The 27007-nt window shown below is 36.0% G+C and overlaps 2 protein-coding genes across 6 annotated transcripts in view; both read left to right on the top strand.

Annotated features, from left to right (window-relative positions):
• LOC113436888 (uncharacterized) overlaps positions 1 to 14204 on the top strand; it is a 34454-nt gene extending 20250 nt beyond the window's left edge. For 3 of the 5 annotated variants that reach the window (XM_026701592.2, XM_087933303.1, XM_026701594.2), the window contains 6 exons: positions 2412 to 2499; positions 4789 to 4960; positions 7629 to 7791; positions 8268 to 8438; positions 10307 to 10391; positions 13280 to 14204. In XM_026701592.2, the coding sequence (XP_026557377.2) occupies positions 2412 to 2499; positions 4789 to 4960; positions 7629 to 7791; positions 8268 to 8438; positions 10307 to 10391; positions 13280 to 13512 (912 nt within the window). In that variant the 3' untranslated portion in view covers positions 13513 to 14204. The remainder of the gene's footprint in view (positions 1 to 2411; positions 2500 to 4788; positions 4961 to 7628; positions 7792 to 8267; positions 8439 to 10306; positions 10392 to 13279) is intronic. The other 2 variants (XR_015743587.1, XM_087933302.1) reach the window with 2 other exon arrangements.
• Positions 14205 to 18524: 4320 nt separating this feature from the next.
• TM4SF18 (transmembrane 4 L six family member 18) lies at positions 18525 to 27004 on the top strand. The gene is made up of 5 exons (XM_026701598.2): positions 18525 to 19058; positions 21154 to 21243; positions 23669 to 23811; positions 24734 to 24914; positions 25396 to 27004. The coding sequence occupies exons 1-5, from the start codon at positions 18882 to 18884 to the stop codon at positions 25408 to 25410; spliced, it is 606 nt and encodes a 201-aa protein (XP_026557383.1). The 5' UTR covers positions 18525 to 18881; the 3' UTR covers positions 25411 to 27004.
• Positions 27005 to 27007: the final 3 nt, after the last annotated feature.

Raw genomic sequence — 27007 nt, 5'->3', positions numbered from 1 at the left:
TTTAACCGCTGAGCCACCCCATAATTCATGATAGCCATAATAAACAAATACATACATGCATACATACATACATAATACTAAATACATGATAAAATTTTATAAGGTATGATATGGTTATATAATTTATAATATATAATAGAATTACAGTATATAATTCATAATCCAAAATTCATAATGACAGATTTCATATAGCATAGCAGCCAGATGATATTTCTTACAAAGTTATTCTTCATTAAATGAAAGGGTGAGATAAGTGATAATTTGGAGAACCGAATCAAATAAAAGAGATATAGTCAACATTTTAAACTTTCAGAGCACTTCATATTACAGAAGGAAAATGAAGGCAGTTTCTCAGTGATTTGGCAAGTGTATAAATCTGATTATTCAGCTCTTGCTCATGGATATCAAATAAGCTGCTAGCAGTTCAGAATGTAACAGCTGTCTGGCTACTCAGTATAGTATAAGAAATCATGATGCCAAAAAACTCACATAAAAAAAGGAATGCTTATATACTGTGTTTCACCAAAAATAAGACCAAAAAGTAAATAAGTCCTAGCATGGTTTTTCAGGATGTTCGTAATATAAGCCCTACACCCAAAATAAGCCCCAGTTAAGATCATCAGCCAGACGGATGCGTTTAGTATCATATTTCCCCCCAAATTAGACTTAACTAGAAAATAAGCCGTAATGTGTCTTTCGGAGCAAAAGTTAATAAATATAGCAATAGCAATAGCACTTAGACTTATGTACCGCTTTATAGTGCTTTATTGCCCTCTCAAAGCGGTTTACAAAGTCAGCATATTGCCCCCAGCAATTTGGGTCCTCTTTTAGCCACCTCGGAAGGATGGAAGTCTGAGTCAACCTTGAGCCTGGTGAGATTCAATCTCCAAATTGCAGTAGGAGTAGCTTGCAGTAGTGCACTCTAACCACTGCACCACCGAGGCTCCTTAATATAAGACCCAATCTTATTTTCAGGAAAAAACTGGTACCTAACTGTTAGTAAAAGTATGCCAGGTTCTTCAATCATGCAAAAAATGGTATACTTTAAATGTCAGGTGTACTATTATTACACTTATTCGTTATGTTAGAATCACAAAAACATTAAAAAAACATGGGTTTAAAAAAGATTCAAACAATTGTAGGTTAATTAAAAAATGTATTATTAATAGTTGCACATTATCTCATTTAAAATAATTTGACTGTTTTTAAAATTTATCTTCCTAGAAATAGTCAGAATCTAATAGAAAGATGCATTTCATTGTTAACTGTCTTTGTGTGTATATAGAATCTTCATAAATGTTTTTTAAAAATAACTGAAAAATATTAAAAATATGGAGGGATGATTATTATGAGAAAGTATTTAATTGACATAAGCATATAATCTATTCAGGAATGCTACATCAATGCATGCACTCACTGTTGCTTAAAATTAGTGATATTTGATGTTAATTGCATCATATATTGCATGTGTGTTTGATTATATTTTTCTTAAGAATAGGTAATACATGTTAAAGAAGGGGTTGCCAACCTTTTGAACTTCAGGGACCACCAAACTCATAATTTTAAATCCCGTGGACCACAAATATGAATTTTGACTGATGGTGGCTTGCTGACGTTTTCCTAGGGTCTCTGGAGAAAGCAGCAGAGATCCTGGGAAAATCCCCCCCAAAATCTGCAGGAAAATTCCCCACCCTGTTTTCCTACCGATCAATCATTCTTTATTTGAGATCACAGGATACCATCTCCAGCTCCGTTCTCAGGGGAAGAGAGAGACAGAGACTTTTGGCTTCATGCAAGGAAAGCAGCAGAAGCAGCAGAAGTCTTTTTTTCTCTCTACCAAACTCTGCCAGAAATGAGTCTTTGGGAAACTTGTCACACTGGTGCAGCCTCTTGGAGCAGGATGCCTTGCAGGGTCCCAAAGACTCATTTCTGGCAGAGTGTGGGGGAGAGAAAGAAAGACTTTTCCTGCTTTCCTTGCGTGCAGCCAAAACCAGAAGAAGAAAGAAGCGGAAAGAAGCAGCCCCATGGCCAGGCCAGGCATGTGGGGCAAGGGGGGCAAGTTCTTTCCTCTACCCTTTTCCCCCTCCCCCACTACCTCATATTGTTTGCAATGCAAGTGATGCAAGCCTTGTGTTCCCATGGACCATGTGGGTGGCACAGCCTTGTGTTCCCACGCAGTCTGGATTAATTGCTTTGGGGGGTGCTTTGCGGGGTGACATTTCTCTGCAGACCACCAAAATTGTCTCATGGACCACCAGTGGTCCCCGGCCCAGTGGTTGGCGAACTCTGTGTTAAAGTTTTAATATTTCATTAGTTGAAAAATAAGTAAAGGTTTTTGTTTAGAACAGTATCAGAAAGTTTTTCTTTATTTGGTTGATGGTCAGTATTAAATAGTGTCAATCATTTTTTAGGGCATGAATATTTGGGAAATTCCTCCCAATGGTCAAGGAATCACAACTTTATTAGCCCTGAATATTTTAGAAAATTTCAATGTGAAAGGTATGGTCAGCTTCTAATTCTTATATATACCTGTTGTTTCTAAGGAAAAAAAATGCTAGATGTTTCTACTTTAGGAAAAGAAGTGAAAAAACACATTTTTGTCAAACAGTTTACACTGAAATGAACGAGAATGAGACTTGTTTAAGAGAGATTTATAGGACTATGCAATAGATTGACAAAACTTGCCATGTCAGCAACGTCTAAACGCTATTAATTCAAAGAAATAGAAATCACACATTATTAGAGAGTAATAATGGGAAACTGGAGGGAAAAATTGAGAAAGTGGTAATGGCAAATTTCTTCTGTGATGTAAGATAACATATCCAGTTAGTTTCCCAGATTCACTCAATTTGAGGAAAATTTTATTTATATAAATCACAATATAGTTCATTCAAACAGAAACTTGTAGACATATCAATTAATACAGATGGCAATTAAGCCTCTTTAGAAAGAATGTTTTATTTTTATGTTATAAAAATTCTTAATCGCATAGCAATATATGTAAAATTACTTCCATTGTAATTTAGATCCCAGTCTAATTGTAGAAATATATGTAAAATTACGTCCATAAGGAAAACAAAAAATGATCATTCTTGATAAATACATGTAGTTACCTGCCTAATGCACACCTTCCAATTTTCCAGAGCACATCCTAATCTAGCCCCTATTCTGATGATCCAGATGATGATAAGATAAATTACTGTTCTAAAATGCTGCTAGTTGAGAATATGTTGGTGATGCTACTGGTGAATTTTTCTAAGACTAAGGAGTACTTGTGAAATCACAGGCTTAGGCCTCCAAGCCTGAAGTCTTGGCTTTTTAAAGTAAATTAGTCGGGGGTGGGATTCAAATTTTTTAACAACCGTTCTGTGGGTGTGGCTTACTTGGTGGGTGTGGCTTGGTGATCATGTGAGTGAGTGGGCGTGGCTTGGTGGTCATGTTATTGGCTGGGCCTGGCCAACTCAATATCACTCACATCGAGGCATGCACCTCCTCGCCTGGCCTCTCATGACTGTGGGGATGCTGCAACAATCGTAAATGTGAAAAATTGTCATAAGTCACTTTTTTCAGTGCCATTGTGACTTTGAATGGTCACTCCACACAAGCAAAGTACCAGCAAAGGAGGGAAAAATAACTCCAGAGACGTTCCTGAGACAGGCAGTCTAGTCCTGCCAAGAATGTAATAAGGGTTAACGGAGAGGCAGTTTCTGTAAGCAACACCAGAATGTTTTCTTCCTGCCTTCCTTACAGGATTAGGCCAGTAATTTCTTCTAACAACCGGTTCTCCGAACTGCTTAGAATGTTAACAACCAGTTCTAGCAAATAGGTGCGAACTGGTAGAATCCCACCCCTGATATTAGTAGCTTTGGAAAGAGCATTCGTGTAGTGAAACTTTTTTTAAAAAAACTATCAAATGCCATCTTGAAAATCCTCCCTTTCTTGAGATTATCTTTTATGGACTGATTTTATGATTTTATTAACATTTTATCTCATATATTGTAAGCCAGATAGAATGAGAAGAGCAGATGGCACATACATTTTGATAGCAAATGCCAAAGTACAAAGAGAAGTGGATGGGAACAAGGAGGAAGATCCATGGGAATTAGCAATAAAGCAATAAATATTAGTTTGACCTTGAAAGAGAGTGGAGCAGAAAAAGAATGGCACTTTTGTCCTAGGTTATAGGTCTATGTAGGTCTCTCTTGATTTCTCAGGGAAATATTTTTCCAAAACCAGGAATTGAATGGTATGATTGTAAAGCCAAAAGAAGGAGTGAACCTGAGGCAACAATGAAATTTAATTCATGTTTAAATTTAATTTAAATTAATTACCTACACGTAATATGATTACTTTTCATTAAACCCATAATCTTCCCTTTTGTCAGTTGGAAAAAACTATGACAGTGTCTGCTGTGGTGACGATGGGGCACATCCAATGCTATCCGGCATCATCATCATTAAATTTATATGCTGCCCAGCTCCCAACAACTCTGGGTAGTTTACAAAATCATTAAAAACATTTTTAAAGCAAAAACAAACAAACAAACAAAGACAAAAGGTAACAAAGATAGCAGAGATAGGAAACATAAACAGGAACAAAGAAAAAGAAGAAAAGAGGCTTCAATCACACTAACAAAATGCCTGGGGAAAGAGCATCCTCTAGTGTAGAAAACAATGTATGAATCAATTCACTGTTTCTGATCAGTAAGTACTATATACACAATTATACTTCTATGCATATGAAGAATTTTATGAATTGAAAACAATAATTTGTGTTGGCTTTCTGCAGATCTGTACCATAATTCTACTCATTACTTGCACATTTTAATTGAAGCATTCAAGCTGAGCTTTGCTGATAGTTTTTGGTTTTGTGCTGATCCGGAAAAAGGAACAGTACCTACAGCACAGCTCCTTTCTAAATCTTATGCCAGAGACCGTTCAGATTTAATCAATTTACACAGGTAAGCTGTCCTCCTGTTTACTTTTATAAGTGCCACTACTTATTAATTACTTACTAAATATGAAACAATACCACAGTGTTAACTATTATTGGCTTCAGCTTTCTTTTAAAATAAGTTTGCCAGCTGTTCCAGTTGCTTGGTTATGCTAGTATTGATGTTTTTCTCCAAACTGCATGAGCTGCTTTCAAAACAACTTTGCTTCATGATTAATTTTAGATAGATTGGGAGTATCTACACTTGGAAAACCTGAGAATAATTCTTCATAGGGAAATAATTCTTCATAGAAGTTGCAGAGTTGGCATGGAGAACTCAGGTTAAAGTCCACCCTCAGAAACTGAACCTTACTGGGGAATTTTGGGTGAGTCATTTTGGCTCTATCTAAACCACTTCCCAGAATTATTCTGGAGAAAAATAAGACGAAAGCATTATAATCTAATCTAGTCTAATCATCATCAGTCATCATCATACTACAATAGTCCTCACTGAACAACCAGAATTGGGACTGACAATTCTCTCACTAAGCAATATGGTCACTTTTGACTTGTGATTTTACTTCTTCATAGACTGTACTTGTTGGAAGCTGACTATTAAGATAAAAAATGGTGATTACATACTTATAGAATGCTGTGACTGTCTGAAGCACCCACTGGTTATGAAATGCCCAAATCATGGTCTTGGGACTGAGGGACACTGTCCTAAGTGTGAGGATGGAGTTATAAAGTTTCTTTTTAAGTACTACTGTAATTTTGAATGGTCAATAAACAGGACAGTCATTAAGCAGGGAAAACGTGTATATTCATGATACTTCTACATTGCTTAATATATCAAATACAAAGTTTATTTTTTTATCAGGCATAGTTTTATAGAAAAACTAGATGAAATTTATGAGGAGGTATATGCATCTAGCTTGGGCAGAGGAGAGGAGAAAGAGGAGTGTGAAGAAGTAAGTGTGCTTTATTAGTTCACACAATTTAAAGAATGATAAGATACAGCAGAGTATCTACTCTCATAGTGAAATTTTTTCAGGTTCAGGCCAACCCTTCTCTAAGCACAAAGTCCATTACTCCACTCATCTTCATTTTTTCTTTGCCAGTTTTTTTTAGTTTTAGTTTACTTTATTGTCATTGCATCCTGTACAAAGAAATTAAATGCCATCTTCAGTGTACACTATACATAAAAAAATAAAACAAAATACACATCCTTCACGTTCTATACGTTTGAATTGAAAACCCCTGATATTGCATTATTATTGCACTTGGGTTTTATCTGTCTCCCCACCCACTCTGCAGACTGCTGCAACTGACATTTTACAGCACTGGATGTGTTCTCTTTGGATTTTGTGTGGAGGGCTTGCCCCCATTAGTGGGATTAAAATTTTTTTACTATCGGTTCTGTGAGTGTGGCTTGGTGGGCGTGGCATGACATGACATAGCTTGTGGGCATGGCAGGGGAAGGACACTGTAAAATCTCCGTTCCCACCTCACTCCAGGGGAAAGTTACTGCAAAATCCCATTTCCTCCCCATCCCACTAACCTGCTTTCCGGCTCTGTTCTCCTGTGCTGGGCAGCAAAAGAAGACCAGCCAATCAGATTAGATGGGAGTGGGGCCAGTCAAAGGAGGTATTTGCCGGTTCTCCAAACTACTCAAAATTTCTGTTACCGGTTCTCCAGATCTGGTCAGAACCTGCTGAATACCACCTCTGATTGCCCCCTTAAATTGCTAGTTTTCAGAATGCATTTTTTAAATCTGAAAGCTTCTAGACTTTCCCCAAGATTTAAATTCCTAATGTTTGTTTCTGAGAAGTCATATGATGCATATATAGATTTGATATTTGCTGCTTGAATATGTTGTGGGAGAATGTTGCCTAACAAGATATATCCAGAAAATACTTTGTCAAAATGAAGAAACAGTAAATGTACAATTCTGTATTAGAATCATATTTTCTTTAAAAGTGCTCAGCGCTGGTAATTTAAACTTAAGGAATTTTGTCAAGTGTCAAGAATTTTTATCATTATGCTGGAGTATTTGCAAATTGGCCGTAATACCAGAACCCATCTTGAAAATCCTAAGGAACCGGCTATTAAAAATATCAATATTGTGTACTTTAGATAAAATATTTGCTTACTCTAATTTACGTTTGGGATTAACCTCTCAGTGGAAACACTTCTTAAAACAATCCAGTTGTTACCTGTTCACAGGAGGTCATTTGGTCATTTCCTATATAACTTTGCTTCAACTTTCTAAAGTACACATTGCAGTAAATAAGTCGTTGAAAGTTTTCTTGATTGGCCACTTCAGCTGAAAAATAAAATGCCCTATAGCCCCGAGTCAGAACATTTCTACATGTTTTGGATTCCCACACCAGTTGTCCGCAAAAATTAAATCATACAGGAGGTGCATTGTGCCTCTGTGTTTTTTTTAGTAGCCTCAAAACGGGGGGGGCGGGGGGAGGTGGACAACAAATGCAAATGTTTTTGTGGACGTTGGCTGCGAGAAGTACATAGAAGTAGATCCATGGCCATAGACCCTGGACCAATATAAATAAACAATTTCCTCAAATAAGTAAATTGAGAAATATTGATGCAACCAAATGTCAGCCCTCATCACGTTGTAAATACTACAAACAATACCAATGTTTTAAGTTTTCTGCTTGCTTTCCTCTCCCCAGAGCAATTGCCCAATATAGTCATGGAAATCCCTTCCCAGTGGGCAATGACACCGTTTATTTTAGTGTGGTGGATGCTGAAGGCAATGCCTGCTCTTTCATTAACAGCCTCTATAAAGGATTTGGTTCAGGGCTGGTGCCAGATGGTTGTGGATTTACTTTGCAAGTAAGAAAGTATTTTTCAGCATTGGGAATATGTGCTTGATCAAATGATTGTTTTAGCATCAATTTTTTCAGTGTGGTGTTTTGCTAATTCATATCATGATTGGCTTGAAATTGTTCCTAATTCAAGTCTAGCCATTTCAAATTATTGTATTTTTTTAAAAAAATGAAAACAAGTTGGCTACCCAGTGAAGCTCAAGGTTTTAGCTTCATCCGTATGTACAAGAATTCCTTCTCTATTTAAAGTTTTATGTCTCTATTTAAAATTTCCCTTATCCACTGAAATCTTTTCAAAAACTGTTGAAATATTATGACAGATCAGGTAAAGATTATGTAATCAGGAATCTTTTTATCTTCATTTTAATGATGTCTATTTTATACAAATATTTTTATTATTATCGCCAATGGACTGCTACTTTTTGCAGTTTTGCTTTTTATTATTATTATTATCTGACTTTTAATGCATTGATTTATCTTTAGAACAGAGGAGCCTGTTTTTCACTACAGCATGATCATCCAAACTGCTTGGCCTCTCGCAAGCGACCCTATCATACAATTATACCAGCACTGGCCACTGCAGCCGATACTGGAGAGCTTTTGTGCTGCTTTGGAGTTATGGGAGGATTCATGCAACCGCAAGGTCAGGTGCAAGTAAGTCTCTGTCCCTCCTTGGTGTAATGTATTAGTTGCCAGAAAATCCTTTGCCCTTCAAAACTTACATGATTTAATACAGTTTATGTTTTTCAGCAAATATGGGGAGATTTTCATGGGCATTCTCACAAAATAACTGCTATGAAGTCAAGGTCAGGCTCAAAATTGGCACATGGGTGTCCCAATTGCTTCTCACCAGGGATGGGATTCTACCGGTTCTGTCCGATTCTATAGAACCCCCTGTTAACTTTCTCAGCAGTTCTGAGAACTGGTAGTTAGAAGCAATCTCCTTTTGTTTTTTCCCACCCTTATTACATTCTTGGCAGTATGCCTATACTTCCTCTCTCCAGAGCTTCTGAGGCTTGACTTTCTTAAAGGGGAAGGGTTGTTTTAAGATTTTTACACTGCTGTTGGGAGGAAATACTTCCCTGGACAATCAGCAGTTTGAAGAAATAACTGAATAATGAAGCAAAGCTTTTAGTGACAGGGAACCAAGATGAGTGACATTCAGCACAGCTTCTTGGCTAGATAGAAAGATTGACATTCAAATGTGAACCTAAAACTGGTTTTTGGTGAAGGTTAATTCTGTGCTTGGTGATGTTTAATCCTGTGTTTATTGACGGGATAATTTTCCCTATTCATCTTTAACAAGCAACAGCTACTGTTGTGATTTAATTATTTGTATTGTGTTTGAATTTTTTCCTGCCTCATGGTTTCTTTTTCTATCTGGGGAAGAGAGTCTTCCTTTACTGCTTTAGTACCACCTGGCACTGTCATTTTGGGGAATACTTCCAAGAGGCAGGATGTAACCTTGGCACTGTTTTTTTTTTTACTGCCTTTCTGTGGGGCATATGACCTTTCCTTAAATCTGGATGATTTCTTTAAAATACCTTGTGAGGTGAGTGAGACAGCTGGTATCTTTAAGTGGTGCAAATGGATCTAAGGATTGCTTTTCCTGGGTCTGCTTTTTCTGGAGAGCTTTTCTGGAGACCTCTCTGCTAAAGGATTTCACTTTATGAGTAAGAGATGGCTGCTTGATAGTTATCACTGCATTTTAACTATTTTCATTCCTCAAGGTGCTCTGGCACCCTGCCTGATTTGTAACTCTGGTTTGCAGGTATTTTTAATATAATGTTTGGTATTTGGGGCAGCTTTTTGTACTTTTGTACAGGTAATCCTTGACTTACAACAGTTCATTGAGTGACCATTCAAAGTTACAATGGCACTGAAAAAAGTGACTTATGACCATTTTTCACACTTATGACCGTTGCAGCTTCCCCACTGTCATGAGAGGCCAGGCGAGGAGAAGCGCCCCTTGACATGAGTTATGTCGAGTTGGCCAGTCCCACCCAGTCACATGACTACCAAGCCACACCCACCAACTAAGCCACGCCCACAGAACCATCATAAGTTCTCCAAGATGGTTTCTTCTAACTCCACTTCCATTTCCATCTTACCTTTTTCACTGGAAAATAGGCATACTTCCCCCCCCCCCATGTTGTAGCTGCCTGTTCTTTTCATTTGACTAATAATCATAACCAGAGACATTTATGAAATTTATGTTTGTTTGTTTAATGTGCTGTTTGAAATTGGGATTCTACCTTGAAACATATCTGCTTTTGATTTATTTTTTAATTAAAAGTATATATAAAAAAATCAGCTGAGCATTCAGCCTATATTTTACTGGATCTAATATTTAGGCAGGATGTAGTATGCTTGAAATAAGCATCAAATTACCTTGGACATAGCCATAATATAAAGAAAATTTTTTTTTATGCAACAATATTGTCTAGATAGTTGGTATTTTATGAATGAATTATTCCCTCATAATAATCCAGGTTTGCATTTCTCTCTATATGTTCCTATAGGTACTACTAAATATGTTTGAATTTGGAAAGAATCCCCAAGAGGCTTTGGATGCATCTCGTTTTTATATAGAGTATAGCAAAAAAGGTAAGACTATAAAATGGAATTTATTTTCCCTCTATCTGACATAAGCAGGAAGAAATCTGAAGTAAATGTCAAAACTACATTACATTGACACAGTGCTATAGATGCCAAGAAAACCTTGCTGATTAAGATCAAATACCTCATGTTTGGATAACAGTAACTATTCTGTTACAATGAAATTCAGTGATGGGTTTTTGTTCTCCCAGTAGCAATGAAATAAAGCCCATATGGTTTGCTGTATGTTGAAATCAGTACAGTGGTGTTTCATACTCCTGGGTTGGTTTCTTTTTATTACATTGTTTTTTCTTTTGGTTTATTTAACTTGTCTCGGTGGCGCTGCTTTTTTGCAAAGTAGTTTGCAAGAGTGAAGCCTGTAAACAGGAGTTCATATTCATATCCATGATTTTGTTTTGCTGGTGCTCTTGGGAGAATGGCTGCAATAGATGTAACTCTCATAGAAGAACAGACTTATAAGAAATGGCAAATGGATACCTGTAATTTCTGTTGTCCACCTCCACCCACCCTCAGATAGATTTTCTTCTGATAATGTATTTTAGTCTTCGTATGCTACTTCGAAAGGATAAATTTGGTGCAGTGGTTAAGGCATCAGGCCAGAAGCTGGGAGATCATGAGTTCTAAACCCACTTTAGAGCACAAAGCCAGCTGCAAGACTTTGGGCCAGTCACCCTCTCTCAGCCCTAGGAAGAAGGCAGTGGGAAACCACTTCCGAACTCTGTCTAGGCTCCACTTGACTAAAGCCAAAAAAAGAGGAACCCATCCTGAAGGCACAATAGAATATAAATTTTATAAGCACATGTATGTATGTATATAAGTCTCTGTGTGTACACATACATAGTGATGTGTTGGTAAATATATAAGAACTAGCTTAGGTGGCTTCACTGGCACCCCTGTGCTGAGCCACTAGCCATTGAACAGATTTTCAGCACACTAGGCATAGAAGCTGAACTCTGTCTTAACTGGTTAACAGTTTTTCAAACAATTTACCAATCACCTCTTATGAGCCAGTACATGCTGGTTCCAGCATACCTCCCTCCCTCTATGTATATGTTCATTTATTTTTCTGTATTGACAATATATAAGAACATAATTTTAAGATGTGACAGAATTTAGGCCGTGTATTTATCTTAGTTGAAGGGTACTCAGTTAGATCATCTATTTAGACCTATTGCCTGATGGCAAATGAGACAAAGTTTACTTAGAAACAGGTTTCAATAATCCTTTGGGCAAGCATTAACAGCTAATTGCGCAGGGTTGTCTGTTAAAATAGCATTTCTTAACCTAGTGGCCTTGGGGATGTTGACTCTCTTGATCCTTTGTTGATGTTAGGTTTGTGAAGGCTGCTTGAAAGCATGTCTTTTCACCCAACAGCTTACTCAGAACCAACCAACCTCGACAAAGATTTCTGTTGGTGAATTGTATTATTAGTAGGAAGTTCTTAAGGCATCAGCTCAGCATTCCTCTAGCCTTCCTCATCTGCTTGACTGAAGCATATGGGGTGAAAGTGAACAGAAAGGAAAGTCATACACGTGTGCAGTGCAGCAGTTAAATGTTGTGCTTATCACATCTGGCCATGAAACTCACTGGGTACTTTTGGATCTGTAACTCTGTCTCAAGCTATCCCACTTCGCAGGTTTGTTCTTACAGGGATAAATGCAGCCTTTCTGCCCCTAACCCCACTCTATATATATCTTACCCTGAGCATCTTGGTCATTTTACCTAGATTTAGTGTAGTGTGCTATGCATACACTCCTGCATAGTATGTATAGAAAAAAATGAGAAAAGGAGATAAATAAAATAAAATCTGTTCTTTAAAGTTCTATACATTCAATGCAATTATATGGCTGGTGTCACAACAAAAACTAAAAGAATTGTGCGTGTATGTGTGTTTGTGTTCTTTTAAGTCAGTCGTCACTCCTGGCAACTGCCTGGACCAACACTTGCAGTTATCATTGGCAAGATTTTCAGAAGTGGCTTGTTCTTCTCTCTCACCCCTTCTTCCTAGGGCTGAGAGAGAGAGTAAGTGGCCCACCTGGCTTTGAGCCTAAGATAGGATCAGTATTCATGGTATCTTGGTTTTTTTTAGTCTGGTGCATTATTAATCATTATACCCAACCAGGTCTTAGAAATGTTTATATATTCCAGTTTAATTAATTAAATGCAATGAATATTATTTTGGTGTATTTTGTCATGTTTTCCTGATGCCACATTAAACATTACAGTTCAGCATTATGGGACGCTACATCCAATATGTTTAAAAAAAGTCTGGTAGTGTTTAGCTGTTTGTAGCCAGAGATTGTGTACATAATTGCCAATTGACACTATGTAAAGAAGCTACCTAGAATGAGAGCAGTTGAAATGCATGCAGATGCAAGTAGATTAATAGGAACCACTTTTGTAGGAAGGTAACAGTGTTATGTGCTCCTTTGGCATATAGCCATGCTGGCCACATGACCATGGAAAATGCCTTTAGACAACGCTGGCTACTTCTGCCTTAAAACGAAGGTGAGCACTGCCCCTAGAGTTACACACAACTGGACAGGGAAGCTTTTACCTTATGTCTCCAGAAGTGATACCTTTTCTTCCTTTCTCAGTTGTAAAGAGGATGCAGGGTATGCATCTTAGCTACAGAGTTATAGCTGTCATTCAGTAATTTTAAAGGAGTTGCTTTAAAAGTGCTCCTATTCAGATTCCCTCCCCTATTCCTGTGTTGATGGGTGAAAATATTTTATTTTCCTTTTGTGGGATCTTGCTCAAGTGCTGAAAACAATATTTTAGTTTCTGGGTCAGGTGGCATTTGTAAAATAATTTGACATTTGTTCGGTATTTCAGTTCTGCAAATACAATCTTGAATGCTGTCTTTTAATCATTAGATGCGTGGCAGGTGTTCTTGGAAGACGGCATTCCTCAAAACATAGCAGATAATTTGAGAGCCATGGGCCATAATGTCAAGGAACCTGTCCTTGGTTATGCCAGGAGTATGTTTGGACGTGGTCAAGTTATCACCAAAGGAGAATGGTGGAAACAAAAACCCCTCTCTTCTTCCTACGCTGTACTTTGGGCTGGATCTGATCCTCGAGCTGATGGTTGTGCATTGGGATACTAGTATGAAAAGCAAAGATGGCTAGATTGAGTGAATAGAAACAGATTTCAAAGTGACATAGTACAATGATATACTAGAAAACAGAGGGGAATAGATCAATATCTGTTTGATCCATAAGAATAATTTGATGATGATAGTCCATGTTTTGCACAAAGAAACCCCAGGTTTAGTTATTTCATTTATTTGCCAGGGTTTTGAGATAATGGGATACTCATCTGCTACTCATATTAGAGCATATTGGCTACTTTTTTCTCCTAGCGCTTAATCGTGGTTTATTAAGCAAATCAGGAAGATAAAAGTAATTCTGATTTTTTTCAACCGCTTCTTGGTTAGTTTCCTCAATGTTTTTCTTTCAATATCAAGAGAAGTAAGGGCAACACACAAACAAAACCAGAAGTCAGAATTCTAAGTTTAAAAGGAAAAGACCTGGCTTAAAATCAAGACCTGGAAATCAGTAAATCATGTCATCCAGTTATAGTTTGTTGCAAAATCATTTATTTTTATTTTTTGAGGTGTTTGCATGTTATATATTATTTTAAAAATATATGATTTAGTGTTTGTATAAACTGAGTAACTATAAAGTATGTTAGTTATATCCTTTATGAGCATTTTTAATCACACTAATATAAAAAGTTTTTGTTGACACTGTATTTGTTCTTCAAAACAAATATATAAACATTTGAATAACTGACAAACCCAGGTTATTTCTTTCCTAGCTTTCCCTACTATATATGTTTGATCAACTACTATTACTGCATTCTGAGAAAACGTTCATATTTTTAGATTTTTATGCTACATTTCTTTGTAAGTAAATATAAATTATCTAATCAGCAAATAAGAGATATCCACAAAAAGGATTTGCTTTGTCAGGATAATATTTCTGAATTTTAATGTATATTCTAGTAGGATGTGTTATGTAAGAAATACATAAACATTTAAAGAGTTAAAAGACAGAAAGGAATCTTAGAATCCACACTTCGTATTCAGGAATGCTATATATTTGCTGAAATATTTTTAAAAGATTTTTCTGAAAGTTATTGAAAGTAATTTAAGAAAAAAAATATTACTGAAATATTACTGAAAGTGACTTAGCATTGTAAGTGCTACAGTAAGATTTTAGATGTAAAATCAAATCTCAACCTCTGCAGTATTTATTGCTGCATATAATGTGCATTTCATATTGTTCTGCTGGTATACAGGAAGGCTAATTTAAAAAGTTGGATTTTGTTTCAACTTCCCTTCAGTGAAAGGAGCAGAGTTCATAAAACAGGGCTTTCCTGTCACTCTATTCTGTTGATCTCTTAAAGAATGGGTGATATTTCCAGATCAACATTAAGAAGGGGATGAAGGGGTAGGGGAATTGGCAAAAATGAATAGAAGTGAATAGAAGTTTTGGATGTATGACAGAGTTAACTTATTTTTGTAATATTAGGCTTGCCTCTGTTGCAATGTTTGCAAATACCAAAGCAATATAATTAGGAAAAAAGGTTACTTCATTTACTTTTAAAGTTGCCTTATTAGTGAGATGGGCAACATATATATTTAATAAATAATAATTAAAAAACAATTTATATAGCTGCCTATCTACCAAGACTCTGGGATGATGAACCAAGTTAATACTAAACAGGGCCAAGGATACTTTTGCAGTAAAAGTAAAAATTGTTCTGGTCAATTGCTCTGATGATAACTAGTTATTTCATTTATTTTATGTAACTTTGTGTTATCAAAATCAGTTCTAAAGTCTAGACATCAGTACATACTGAAAGAGGATGTTACTGAATAGAACGGATGGAGGAAGTTCTCACAGTTTGATATTCAGCTGGATAAGATGCAGACTTCCCCTTCTTTAGAGTAAAAACAGGAGTCTTTACCTCTGACTTAACTGCATCAAAGCCAAAATGCTATCACTTAAAAATCCTGCTTAATCTGATAAGATGGGAAGGGGAAGGATATTATTGTGTTTTGGAGGAAATCATGAAGGCCAACATCTACTTAACTTGGGAGGAGTGCCCGCCCCTATACACCATGGTCTTATTGTAGCCTTTGGTGAAAGATCAAGTATTGCTTACCCGCCTTAAAAGCAATTCCTTCCAAATAATAATGCAGGGGAGGGAAGCAGAAAAGAGCAAATTCCATGAAACATGTTTCCATTTTATCAAATGTAGGAAGTGTTTTTTTCACACATTGTCCTATAGTCATTACACGACTCTTCACGTGAAATTTCACGTGAAGTTTACTCCATTGACTGTGCTTGTCAGAAATTGGCTGTGATGTACAATCCAGGGACACTGCGACAGTTGTATGTGTGAGAACTGGCTGTAAAATTACATTTGGCAAATATTATTTTTATTATTAGCTCAACACTGGCTCGTATTACAAACCTTGTTCCTGTTTAATTGTTCGTTTAAAACTCAAAAGAATTTTTTTCAAGAATCTGATACAACAAGATTTTGTTACCTACATGCAGAAATGTATCAATATATTTAATAATCTAATATAATACAAAAATGTGTTATTTAGATTAAATCCTATATCCACTTGAAAATTAATCCATATGTAAATCAATGACACCATACTTTAAATGGATACGTATGAGATTGTCTTGATACAATGAATATAATTCATTGTACAATTTTCCCTGTTCTCCCAAGGTTTAATTCACTACGTCTGGATGACCCACAAGTTCCTTTGTGCAACTCCAGAAACCTAACCTAATTGTGATTGTTAAACATTGATGGCACAGTTTCACAGACTAGAAACCTGGAAACCTTGGGCCTGTCACATTCTCTTGGCCTTAAGAAGAAATGAATGGCAAATCACTTCCATAAATCTGGCCAAGAAAACTGCTGGGACTTCTTGAGGTGTTAACCAGGAGTCAAGACTGATGCAAAGTCATCTCCTCCTTCAGACTCTATACTTACCTGGTCTCATGCATTCCCATCTTGTTCCTTTTTGTGTAAACAAAAGTATGTAGAGTGCAGGAAGAAATACTTAGCCAAATGAATTAAGACCAAAACATAAAATAAACTCTATGTAAATTTATTTTGCATCAACACTCATTCCTGTTCTCCATCTTATCTTTCTATTCCTATCTTTGCTTCCATCACATTCAAACATTGATTCATACTTTGCTTTTTGTTCTTTAGCTTATATACCTCAGACCTAAAGTTTAAGGACCCTTTATTTATCTATTTATTTCTATTCTCCTTTCCATTTGAGAAAAATTAGAATATGCAATTTTTTTTTGCAAGGGCTAGCCTTCTTCAATTTGACTTACTGTATGGAACTAAGTGCTTCAGTTTTTCCAGTAGGTATAAGTAATTAATCTCCAAGAATCCTGCTAATTTTTGGCTTATTTGTGGTTAAGCAAACCATGGTTTTTAAGTGTGAAGGCAGCACATATTCTTTATTCTTAGACAAAAATTCCATACCTAATTTTTTTTTAAAAAAAGTCCCTTTAAGCCGCAGTTTATTGTTGGTTCATGTTAATTTCATAAAAGTTAATTCATAAGTCAACTCTGTCCTATTTCTGTATCTGCAGTTTAAAAATAGTCTTGTTCACATAAGCATAATTTTAAGCAAATAAATTTGAAATAGGATATTTGTACTTAGCACCATTTCTGAAATAGTATTTTAGTTATGACAGTTTTTTTTCTGATTCCTACATGAAACAAAGTCCTATTTTACATTGAATATTAATATTATTTAAGCCAATTACTTCTAGAACATTTGAAAATAAGAATTTTAATTTGGCAAATGAATGGAAGTTGATTAAATTTGGAAGAGGCAGTCTTGTGATCATTGTGGGAAAGATTTATATCCTGTTTCAAATATATACATTTAATAATCTGGAAATGTCATTTTAGTTTTATTTTTACATCTCTTCATCCAGTTTAAGAAATCATGCTGTTCTGCCCCAAATACTTTCTTCTTAGAGTCCCTCTAGCCCTTTTTAATCTCTGTTGCCCAGCTGTAATCATTCAATTAACTTTAATGGCTGTAGTTATCTACAATGCAATAGCAATAGCAATTTGACTTATATACCACTTCATAGTGGTGTACAGTACTCTCTGTATACTCCAAACAATGATCTCAAAAGGATGAAAGGCTGTGTCAATATCAAGCTGGTCAGAATCGAACTCCTGGCAGTGAGCTGAATTAGCCTGCAATACTGAATTCTAACCTCTGTTCCACCAGGGTTCAATGCAGCCACTTAAATTGTAAAAACTTTTGGTGAATAGTCCAGCCTAGGTGCTATATGATCTAAGGAGACCCCAGAGTTCTCTGTTGGGACTACCCAATCCAGAAGTCCTCCAATGGAGGGTGCAGCACTAAGAAAAGATTGGTTGCATTTCTACTATCAAGGATGCAAACTCCTTCAGCTTCTTTTTACTATCATTGAATCATAAAACTGTAGAGCTGGAAAAAACCATAAGGATTATTTACAGAAACACTAAATAAGCCATTTATCAAAGATAGATCTCCAATCTTTTATAAAACTCTTTAGAAATGAAGAACCCACAAAATCCATAGGAAGACTCTTCCACTGTTGCACAGATCTTATCAAGAATATTTTCCTTATATTTAAATAAAATCTAAGTAGTTGAAATTTATAGCCATTATAAATTGTGAGTAAGGAAATAGCTCTTGAACATTTTCCCCATAGCTTGCTTTATATATCTGAATGTGGCTAACAAATCTCCTCTATGTCTTTTTTCTCTCCAAACTGAAATACCCATGTTTCTCCAGTTTAAGAAACAATAAACTTTCCTTGGGCTATGTGAAAACATGAAATAGTATAAAGTTAATCACCCTTAACCCTTTTAAATTATATTCAAATATATCTTTTTTATGACAATAGTAAATGTTAATTCTGGGATCTTTCTCAGCTGGGGCCAGTAGTTTCCAAGCAAGATTCAAAGACTATGGATGGATACATCTCAAGTAAGTGCTAATCAGATTACATGCTGCTATGTAGACAAAAAGCAGTCAGTCTCTACTTCCTTACTACACATACATTCAATTCTTACTTTTCCCTTTCAGATGAATGCTGTCTTTCTAAGATTGATTGAGGTGTCTGAGTAGAACCATAGGGAATTCCCTTAACAAGTAAAGTTCTTCAGAGGAAAACGCCCATCCGACCCCTATCTCCACCCCCACTTCTCAGGATAGGACAAGAATTCAGCCAGTGCTATTTGTCTAATTGTATTGTTCTATAACAGCAATACTTGTAGGAACTGGACTTCTCAGACAAGAAACATATCCCAGCAACTGATTCATATAAATGCAAAATGTCTCCATTCAACCAAGAAAATAAGAGCTTTTGAACACTTAAGAAAGACTTTATCCATTGCTTTCTCTGCTCTCTTGACATGGGCTTACAAAAATGCAGCGGCTGTTTGAGTTGCCTGTTGATTCCCCTGGCACTGTGGAGTATTGTTATAAATATTCTCTTATATTTTCCTGATGGGAAATCTTCATATGCTTCCAGCAATAATCATACCAACTACGTGTGGCATTTTGAAGGAATCTGTTTCTCAGGTATTATGGTAAGTATGGCTTCTCTGATTAGCTAAATACATCTTTCATTTTCTCCACAGGACTCTTGGATCCTCTGATGTAGATGACCCAGGAAAGGGGGGAATTTCAGAATCAAAATAATAACTGTATTTTGGTAGCAATATAAGAGCTAAAAAAATACATTTAAAATATATTTTAAATGTAATTTGATTATTTCTCCCCTCAGATGGTTTAAACATCATATAGGTCATTAAATAGATTTGTAGGATTAATATAATAATAGTTGAGGACATGGATTAACCCTAATTGTCACACACACACACACTTTTTTTTATACATATATATATGTATGTATGTAAAAAAAAATTAGTTGGAATAAAATCACACTAACATATTTTTATTTATTCTTTTATTTCACAAGACTTCTATTTTAATTTCCTATTTTGAAGATATATTTCAAGCAACATTGAGCTGTACAATTTAAGTATATATTTGTATTTAACAGTGATGTTGTTCCAAAACTATTGAATTCAATAAGATGACTGACCTTTGATATATAAAAAAATGGCTCTATGTTCAATTGTGGTAACCAATATTTGGCTTGTTTTATGATTAATATGCTAGATTTGCTGTATTTTTATATCTTAAAAGCCAGTTGTGGGATCCTCAAGACATATTTAAGAATGTCTGCATTTGATGTATAAGAAATAAAATTCCCAATGTTTAATTGTATGAGCCTTAACAAGAAAAAAAGATTGAAGAAAGATTGGGAAAAACGTGAAAAATGTTACAAATGAAAAGAGACCCTGGTTGGTTCTTCCATGAAATTCATATTTGAATGATTATACCATAAAGATGTTACCTAAAATCCTAAGTATTTCTTCACACAGCGATGAGTCCTGCCATTTATATGGGACACACAATTATTTTTCAAGTGAAAATAAGTAGTACACAGAAAAAAGAAATATGAATATTTCTTTAAAGTCACTAAAAAGTCACCTACCTTGGATTGTTGGTGTTTCAAGGCATTTTATTACCTTGTAATCAGTACATAGTTACGGTTTAATGCTACATAGTCATTGACTCCACTCTGTTTCTATATATTCTTTTGAGTGCCCATAAAGATCTTACCTATGTGGTCTACCCAAATTACTTTACCAAATCAATTTCATTGTATATATGTATAATGACAATAAAGGTTATTATTATATTATTATTAAAAGGAACAATGCAAGGGGTTGCTTTATTTGCCCTTTGGTCTATCTAAAGTGAGTTACAAAATAATTTTTCTTAGGTGCAAGATGATCCTTTGGGATATGTCAGTTTCTTCAAAAACAATGTCTTATTTTGAACAAACCATCCTATTTTAACCTGTGATCTGCCAGGCATCCAGACTAGAAAACCCAGCATCCCAGCCAGAATGTGAAATAGTAGAGAAAGTATTTCTCTCTAAACTGATCCTGATAGATTTAGGATTGTTTTTTCTTTAAGTGTAATGCAAATGCAAAGTATCTGGTAGTTTTGATGTCAGGAAGGGTGATTTATCCCTTTCCTTGGCAACCATGAATGGAACAAAGTACCACCCCCACCCCCCCAAAAAAAGAACAAAGAAAACAGGAAAAATGCCCACTGGTACCAGTTCTATTATGTCTGCAATTTAGAATATGTCCTTTTCAGAATTATCCATTCTTTTGTGTTTCTGTCTTACTAGATGTATGGCTGTCTTTCAAAAGCTAACATTATAAGTGCTATATTTTAAAACATTTTATATCATATAGTAAGGGAACTACCAGCAAGTACCATATCCAAAGATGAAACTATTGGCAATGTTCAGCATAAGTTGAATATTCATGCATAAGTTCTATCTTTATAATTATCAATGATTATGAAGAGCACACAGAAAACCCTATGTTTTCCTTCTGTTTATTTTACATATGTTTTTCTTCTGTTTATCTTGGAATAAATTATTTCTGATATGTCTTGGTTCTATACTTTTAGACAAATATGGTGCAAAGTAGCTACTCAAAATCATGCATTATCTAATCAGAATATAAGGTTCTGAAAGAAGGATTTTGTGAGTTTAATGTTTTCAAACTCAGTATGTTCTGTGCTACTGTCTTCTAGATTCTTATTCTAGCAGCAGTTCTGGTAATTCTGGACCGGGACACCTTTTTTGAATGCTTCCAAAGTGAAAGCTGCACCAGAACATATAGAGTGAGTGTATGGTTTGCAAATGTAGTATTTTTGCTTTAAAAAGACCTTCCTTCCTTCTTTTGACACTTCTGACCCTCTGCTGTTGTTTCCTTCCTTAGTCTGGAATGGAGATAAAAAGAGAGAGAGACCCTTTGTTATCTCTGCTGAAAATCTGCAAAGCCAAACAAACAAGAACAGGAAAAATAGCTGGCTAGATGGACCAGTATCAACAGACATAACTTTAGATTTATTACCAAATGTTTTTTCCCTAAACTTCCATCTCTCTGTTAAGCACTGTTCTGTAGTCTCATGCTCTCCAAGTCTGTTGGACCAATTAGTGAAATTCTGAGTCTATATTAGTGAAGATTAACATAATGTGCACTATAATCCTGAGGAGGAAACAACACAAAGATAATTGGCCTATCGTGTTTTACATGAACAATATTTTCTATTAATCCACATCTTGGCTCAGGCTTAGCATTGTAAAACTATTGCTACAACAATCAGACTGTCTTCCTCCCAGGAAGCATGACATATTGCCCTTTCTGTCATCTTCAGTCACATGAAGAACGTAACTCTATGAGATCACCATGGTCTTGAGAGTTTAAGGATCTGTTTGAGGTTTTATGAGATGTCAGTTTTGGCATAACACATTAAAAATAAGACAGTCTTATTTATATGGAGTGATGCATTTGCTTGATGTACATACACAGTAAGTGGGAAAAATAAGGTATCCTTAGCTTACAACAGTTTGCTTAGTGACCATTAAAACAGCACTGAAAAAAGTGATTTTTCACACTTGACTGTTGCAGCATCCCCTCGGTCATGTGATTTATATTTGGATGCTTGACAACTGATTCACATTTATGACTGTTGCAGTATCCTTGCATCATGTGACAAGCAAAGTCAATGGGGTTAAGATTCACTTAACAACCATGTTATTTAACAACTGCAGTGATTCACTTAACAAATATGGCAAGAAAAGTCATAAAATGGAGCAAAACTCACGTAACCAATTCCTCACTTAGCAATATAAATTTTGGGCTCATTGTGTTGTAAGTTGAGGACTACCTGCACTTCGTACATGTAAGTATATGAACAGTTAATTTTTAAAAAGAGAAGTGATGTCTTGCAGTGACTAATAACTTATTCTGAGAGACTCATTCAAATTTGCTACAAACTCATCTTGTGACAATGGCTCATTTATGGCCGTATCATTGGGCAACATTGGTGGCCATTGGACATAAGCAAGAGCAAAACCTGAATAGTTGTATTTCTGGTAGCAACAGGAAGAGGTGTTTATGGAATTTTTTGGCTCATTACCAAGATAATGCTATATTTTCCAGTTTAGAGGAGAGATGTCTGTTCCATTTTGCTCAGTTTCTCAGATGGAAAAGCAGTTCAGACTAGCCTAGCTTCAACAGAGGAAATGCCATTTGAAAAAGCAAATTGCCAATATCCATTCACCCTACTCTTTGATAAGGGTTATAGCAACAAACTAGGGTTATATTAATTTCTTTCAGGTCATATCATTCCAAACTAGTCTACTGGCTTTACAGGCAACAGATCTAATAGTGCCTGAAACTATCATAGCTAGAAAAGAGCTTTGTTGATAAATTTGGGCTGGAGTCCAACCTTTGGGAGCGGAAGGACAATGCATTCAGCATTTGCATGATGAGGCTCACATTACCACATAGGTTTAATCAGTTGCAAAGAGCAACCTGTACTAATTCTGTTTACTTTTGCTTTATTTATACATTGGGATTATTTTCAAACAAAACACTTGCCTGCAACTATCCATTGTACTAGTATTATTATTACACTTTATTCGTTAAACATGAAACTCGATAAACTGAACATTCAAAAGTGCATCAAAAATACCACTGACTGGTGCTAATGGTTGATACGGGTTGCTGCCAGTGTCCTAGGTATCAACCAAGAAACTTCTTATGATGATGATGATGATCATCATCATCTCTTTTATTCATTAAACATGAATTAGCTGAGGAGATTAGCTGATTAGCTGAGGAGAAATGCAGCATGCATTCTACAAGTGGGCAATACACTAAGGTTTAGATGAGCACTACCTATTTTCTCAACTATACTGTTTTCTACAGTTGATCAAAGGATAAGATATATCTAGGGATGTAGATTAGGAGTTGGCAATTAATTTTCCCAAGGGGCCACAAGAGAAGCTGGAATTGTGGAGAGCCAAACCAATAGGACTGTAAAGGTGCGTAGGCACATATATACATAAATTGAAAAAAAAAGTGTACATTTATTTACATTTGATTTCTGATTTCCAATTGATCTCACAAGGGACAGCCAAAGTGTGAAGTGGTCCTGCTACTCTTAAAATGCTCAGGTCTGATGTACATAGTTTGTTCCTGGTATTGATGGAATTTTTTCACTCCCTCTCTCTCTGCTTCTTCTTCTTTTAATGCAGCGTTTCATTTCTGTTGTGCTTTCCCTATTAGGGATTGCATTTTCCGGCTACAGTCTGATTGTATCTGCTTTGAGCTTAGTGCAAGGCCCATACTGCAAAACCTCAGCTGGCTGGGAATATGCTTTCAAAAACACGGCAGGCAGGTAAGAAACAGGCTTATCTGTAAAGCTCACTTTAGATTACATGGATGTCCGCATTGATGTCCGCAGCCAAATATTTAAATAAAATGGCCAAATGATCTGACCTTACAAAGAGTGGGTTGTGTCTGCTTCTGTTTTGTATTTTTGAAATTGCTTTATTCAGACAAGTCCATTTCCAGATTCTTTCACCGTCCCCATATTCATCTCTGGAAATCTGATAAATCAGGCTGTCCAATCCCCTGGCTGAGGCCCATTACCAGGCTTTGGCTTGTTCGGAAATGGCAAGCGTGCATGTTTGTGCAGCTCCACTTGTGAGAACAGCAGGTGAGCGTGCATTTGTGCACAGCTCCATTTGTGTGAGTGGTAGCCAAGTGTGCCAGCAGCTCACACACATATAGCTCTGTGTGTGCATGCCCACCGCTCATGCATAACCATTCCTTCCCTCTCCCCCCTCCCAACCGCTGGTCTGCAAAGCTGGAAAGGTTGGGAATCGCTGTGATAGATGAATGGACAAAGAGTCCTTGGGCTGATAATTGTGTAAGATAAGACCTGATAGGTCTTTTACAGTACCTATATTCATAGTTACAATCTGTTCCCAGGGGTGGGTGGGCTGCTACCAGTTCTCCCTGATTTGGCAAACCAGCAAATCCCACCTCTGGCTGTCCCCACCCACCCCTCCCCTCCCATGAGTCCCCACGTGGATCCCAGGTAAGTATAGGCTTGGGAGAGTAAAAAATGGGCCTCTAGAGAACCTCCGGAGCCCAGGGAGGGTGAAAATGCCCCCTGCTGTAGTGCAGGAGGCCGACTAGACCATGCCCACCATGGCCACGCCTAACCAGCAACCAGGCAGAGAACTGGTTACTAAAATTTTTGAAGCCCCACCCTGTCTGTTCCCATTTCTTTATGTTATTGTTTCCTCTGATAGTTACCTCATGGATCCTACTTCCTGGTCCCAGTGCACTGAGCCTGCTTATGTAGTGGATTGGAACATCATTTTGTTGTCTATTCTGATGGTTCTTAGTGGTCTCCAAATCTTGATCTGCCTTCTCAAAATAATTTCAGAATTAAGGCAAATCCTGTGTGGAAATTATCCCATCTTTGTTCAGGTAAGAGAATAGTCTCCACAAAGTTTTCTTTTTACATAACTTAACTGCTTATGTTATTTTTATTCTTTCAAGTTTACCCAGTATTCATATGCTTCTAGAACCACTGATTCAGTCAGTAATTAAATGAGACTTTAGTTTTATGGTCCAAGGTGAACTCACAGGGAGATCTTATGTGCCTAATGGAATCAGTTGTCGTGACTGAAATAATTTGGATATAAATGCATTTATTGATTGTATTTTATTATTATTTTATTTCATTATTTTAATGTTTAAAACATGCCCATCTCAACATCAATCTGGATGGACTAGCAATGATTGAAAACACACAGTATCACAACAGTCTTGCAATAAATACAAATCAGTAGCTGAGATAACAAAAAAAAAACCCCAAATATCTGTCAATTCAATCATCTCACAAGTTCTGCAATATTTCCTAGAACCATGTCCATTAAAATCTTGTATCTTTCTGTTCTTTTTACAGCCTGCAGTGATCTAACAACCTTGGGGAATGACTCCATCATGACTCCATCATATCTCTGAGCATGCACTTTGATGTTAATTTTTAAAACAGGCTTTTCTGTTTCTGTGGTAACACAAGAAGAACTGCCAATGTTTTCCCAATATATTATTTATGTTGCTCCACATATTTCAGCTAAAGTGTACAGTTTTTGGATAGTCTGTTTTTCTTGTTGCCTGTTTGCATACCGTTTCTCTTTCTTGCATTTATTATGTATCTAAATTGTGAAGCTCCCGAAAAATGAAGATTTTTTTTGTGTTTACATAATATAAAGCACTTACCATCGATACCACATGAATAAATATTTAGTTCAATAAGTAGTCACATTATTGTGAACAACAACATTCTTAGTAAAGAGATAAACTTATATCTGGAATATAACTTTTTGTATCACAAATGGGATTTAGCATGGTTAATGAGCAACTAAATAAAACTTCCCCTGCACAGTTGTTGGGAGAAATGTCATAGCCTGACATATGAGATTTGGGGGATGTCTTTTGCATGTAGAAAGCCATAAGAATAGACTTGCCTCTACTAGTTGAACCTTTGAGCAAGAACACTGGAATAGTCCCTAATTTGTGTTAATGAAATACAGTTATATTTATTTTTGATACTTCCCCACAGTGAGTAATAAAAAAAAGCCTGAACTCCATCTTAACAAAGATTCTTTGCTCCTCTTCACATTCTTCTGATCTCATACAAGTAGTCCTCAACTTACAAGCTTTGGTTTAGCAACTGGCATATATTTACAATAGTCACACATTTTAACAGCCATTTTATTTCTGGCTCAATTTCAATGTTTCTGGGAAACACTGAGAAGGCTCCTTTTACATTTTTAGTACTGAAGCTCTGCAGAACTTACCAAACAGATCATTTCCTAATTGGCGATAGCTGGCATTTTTAGCTGCTCCAAAATTATTATGTGATAAGTGGACCAGAAAATAAAAATTGCACAAAATTGTTCAGGAAACATTTTACTTCTAATAAAAAACCTACATGAATTAGATGGGTATATTTTAATTAACAAAAATGTAAAGTAATTGTGATTGTGCTGAAGTTAATTTTTGGTTCCTACAAATAATCAGACTTGTAAATTGTCAGTTTTGAACTGAACAAGTATATAACTGGAATTAGTAGAACAAGTAAAATAAATCTTCAGATTGAATTGTAGAACTTTTAATATAAGGTTGCAAGATTTGTTCCAATTATCAGTTACTATATAACTCTCCAAACAATCAAATTTTCAGGAAAAGGTGTTTTAAATAATATGGACAAGTAATTCCAGTCTTGTTTGAAATTTGATAATATTGCATTGATATATTATTAACTGCTTGGAATTTTGGACATTGTCCTGTAGTTTAAAACTGAAATACAACTTTTTCCAGATTGTGAAATGCAGGAAATTTCAGCTGTATCAAAAAGAATGAACAGGAGAAAATTGATGTTTTGTTGGGAAACTCCAAAGCATTTCAACATAGCATGGACCTTTAAATTTTTTAAAAAATCTTTTGATTCAGAACAATTTTCAAAATCATATATTGAGAAATGAAACATGATTTACACTTGAACAACATTA

Source organism: Pseudonaja textilis, chromosome 4 (genome assembly GCF_049901715.1).
Source record: "Pseudonaja textilis isolate UNSWEBS1 chromosome 4, rPseTex1.2, whole genome shotgun sequence".
NCBI classification, from domain to species: domain Eukaryota; kingdom Metazoa; phylum Chordata; class Lepidosauria; order Squamata; family Elapidae; genus Pseudonaja; species Pseudonaja textilis.
The sequence above is the reverse complement of the archived record's forward strand: the minus strand, read 5'-3'. Positions and strand labels throughout refer to the sequence as shown.

Coding starts and splice junctions, on each gene's coding strand:
- TM4SF18 (XM_026701598.2), top strand. CDS start 18,882: ATGGGCTTACAAAAATGCAGCGGCTGTTTGAGTTGCCTGTTGATTCCC. Junction 21,244..23,668: donor GCTGCACCAGAACATATAGA/GTGAGTGTATGG, acceptor CTTTTAATGCAG/CGTTTCATTTCTGTTGTGCT. Junction 23,812..24,733: donor TTCAAAAACACGGCAGGCAG/GTAAGAAACAGG, acceptor TTCCTCTGATAG/TTACCTCATGGATCCTACTT.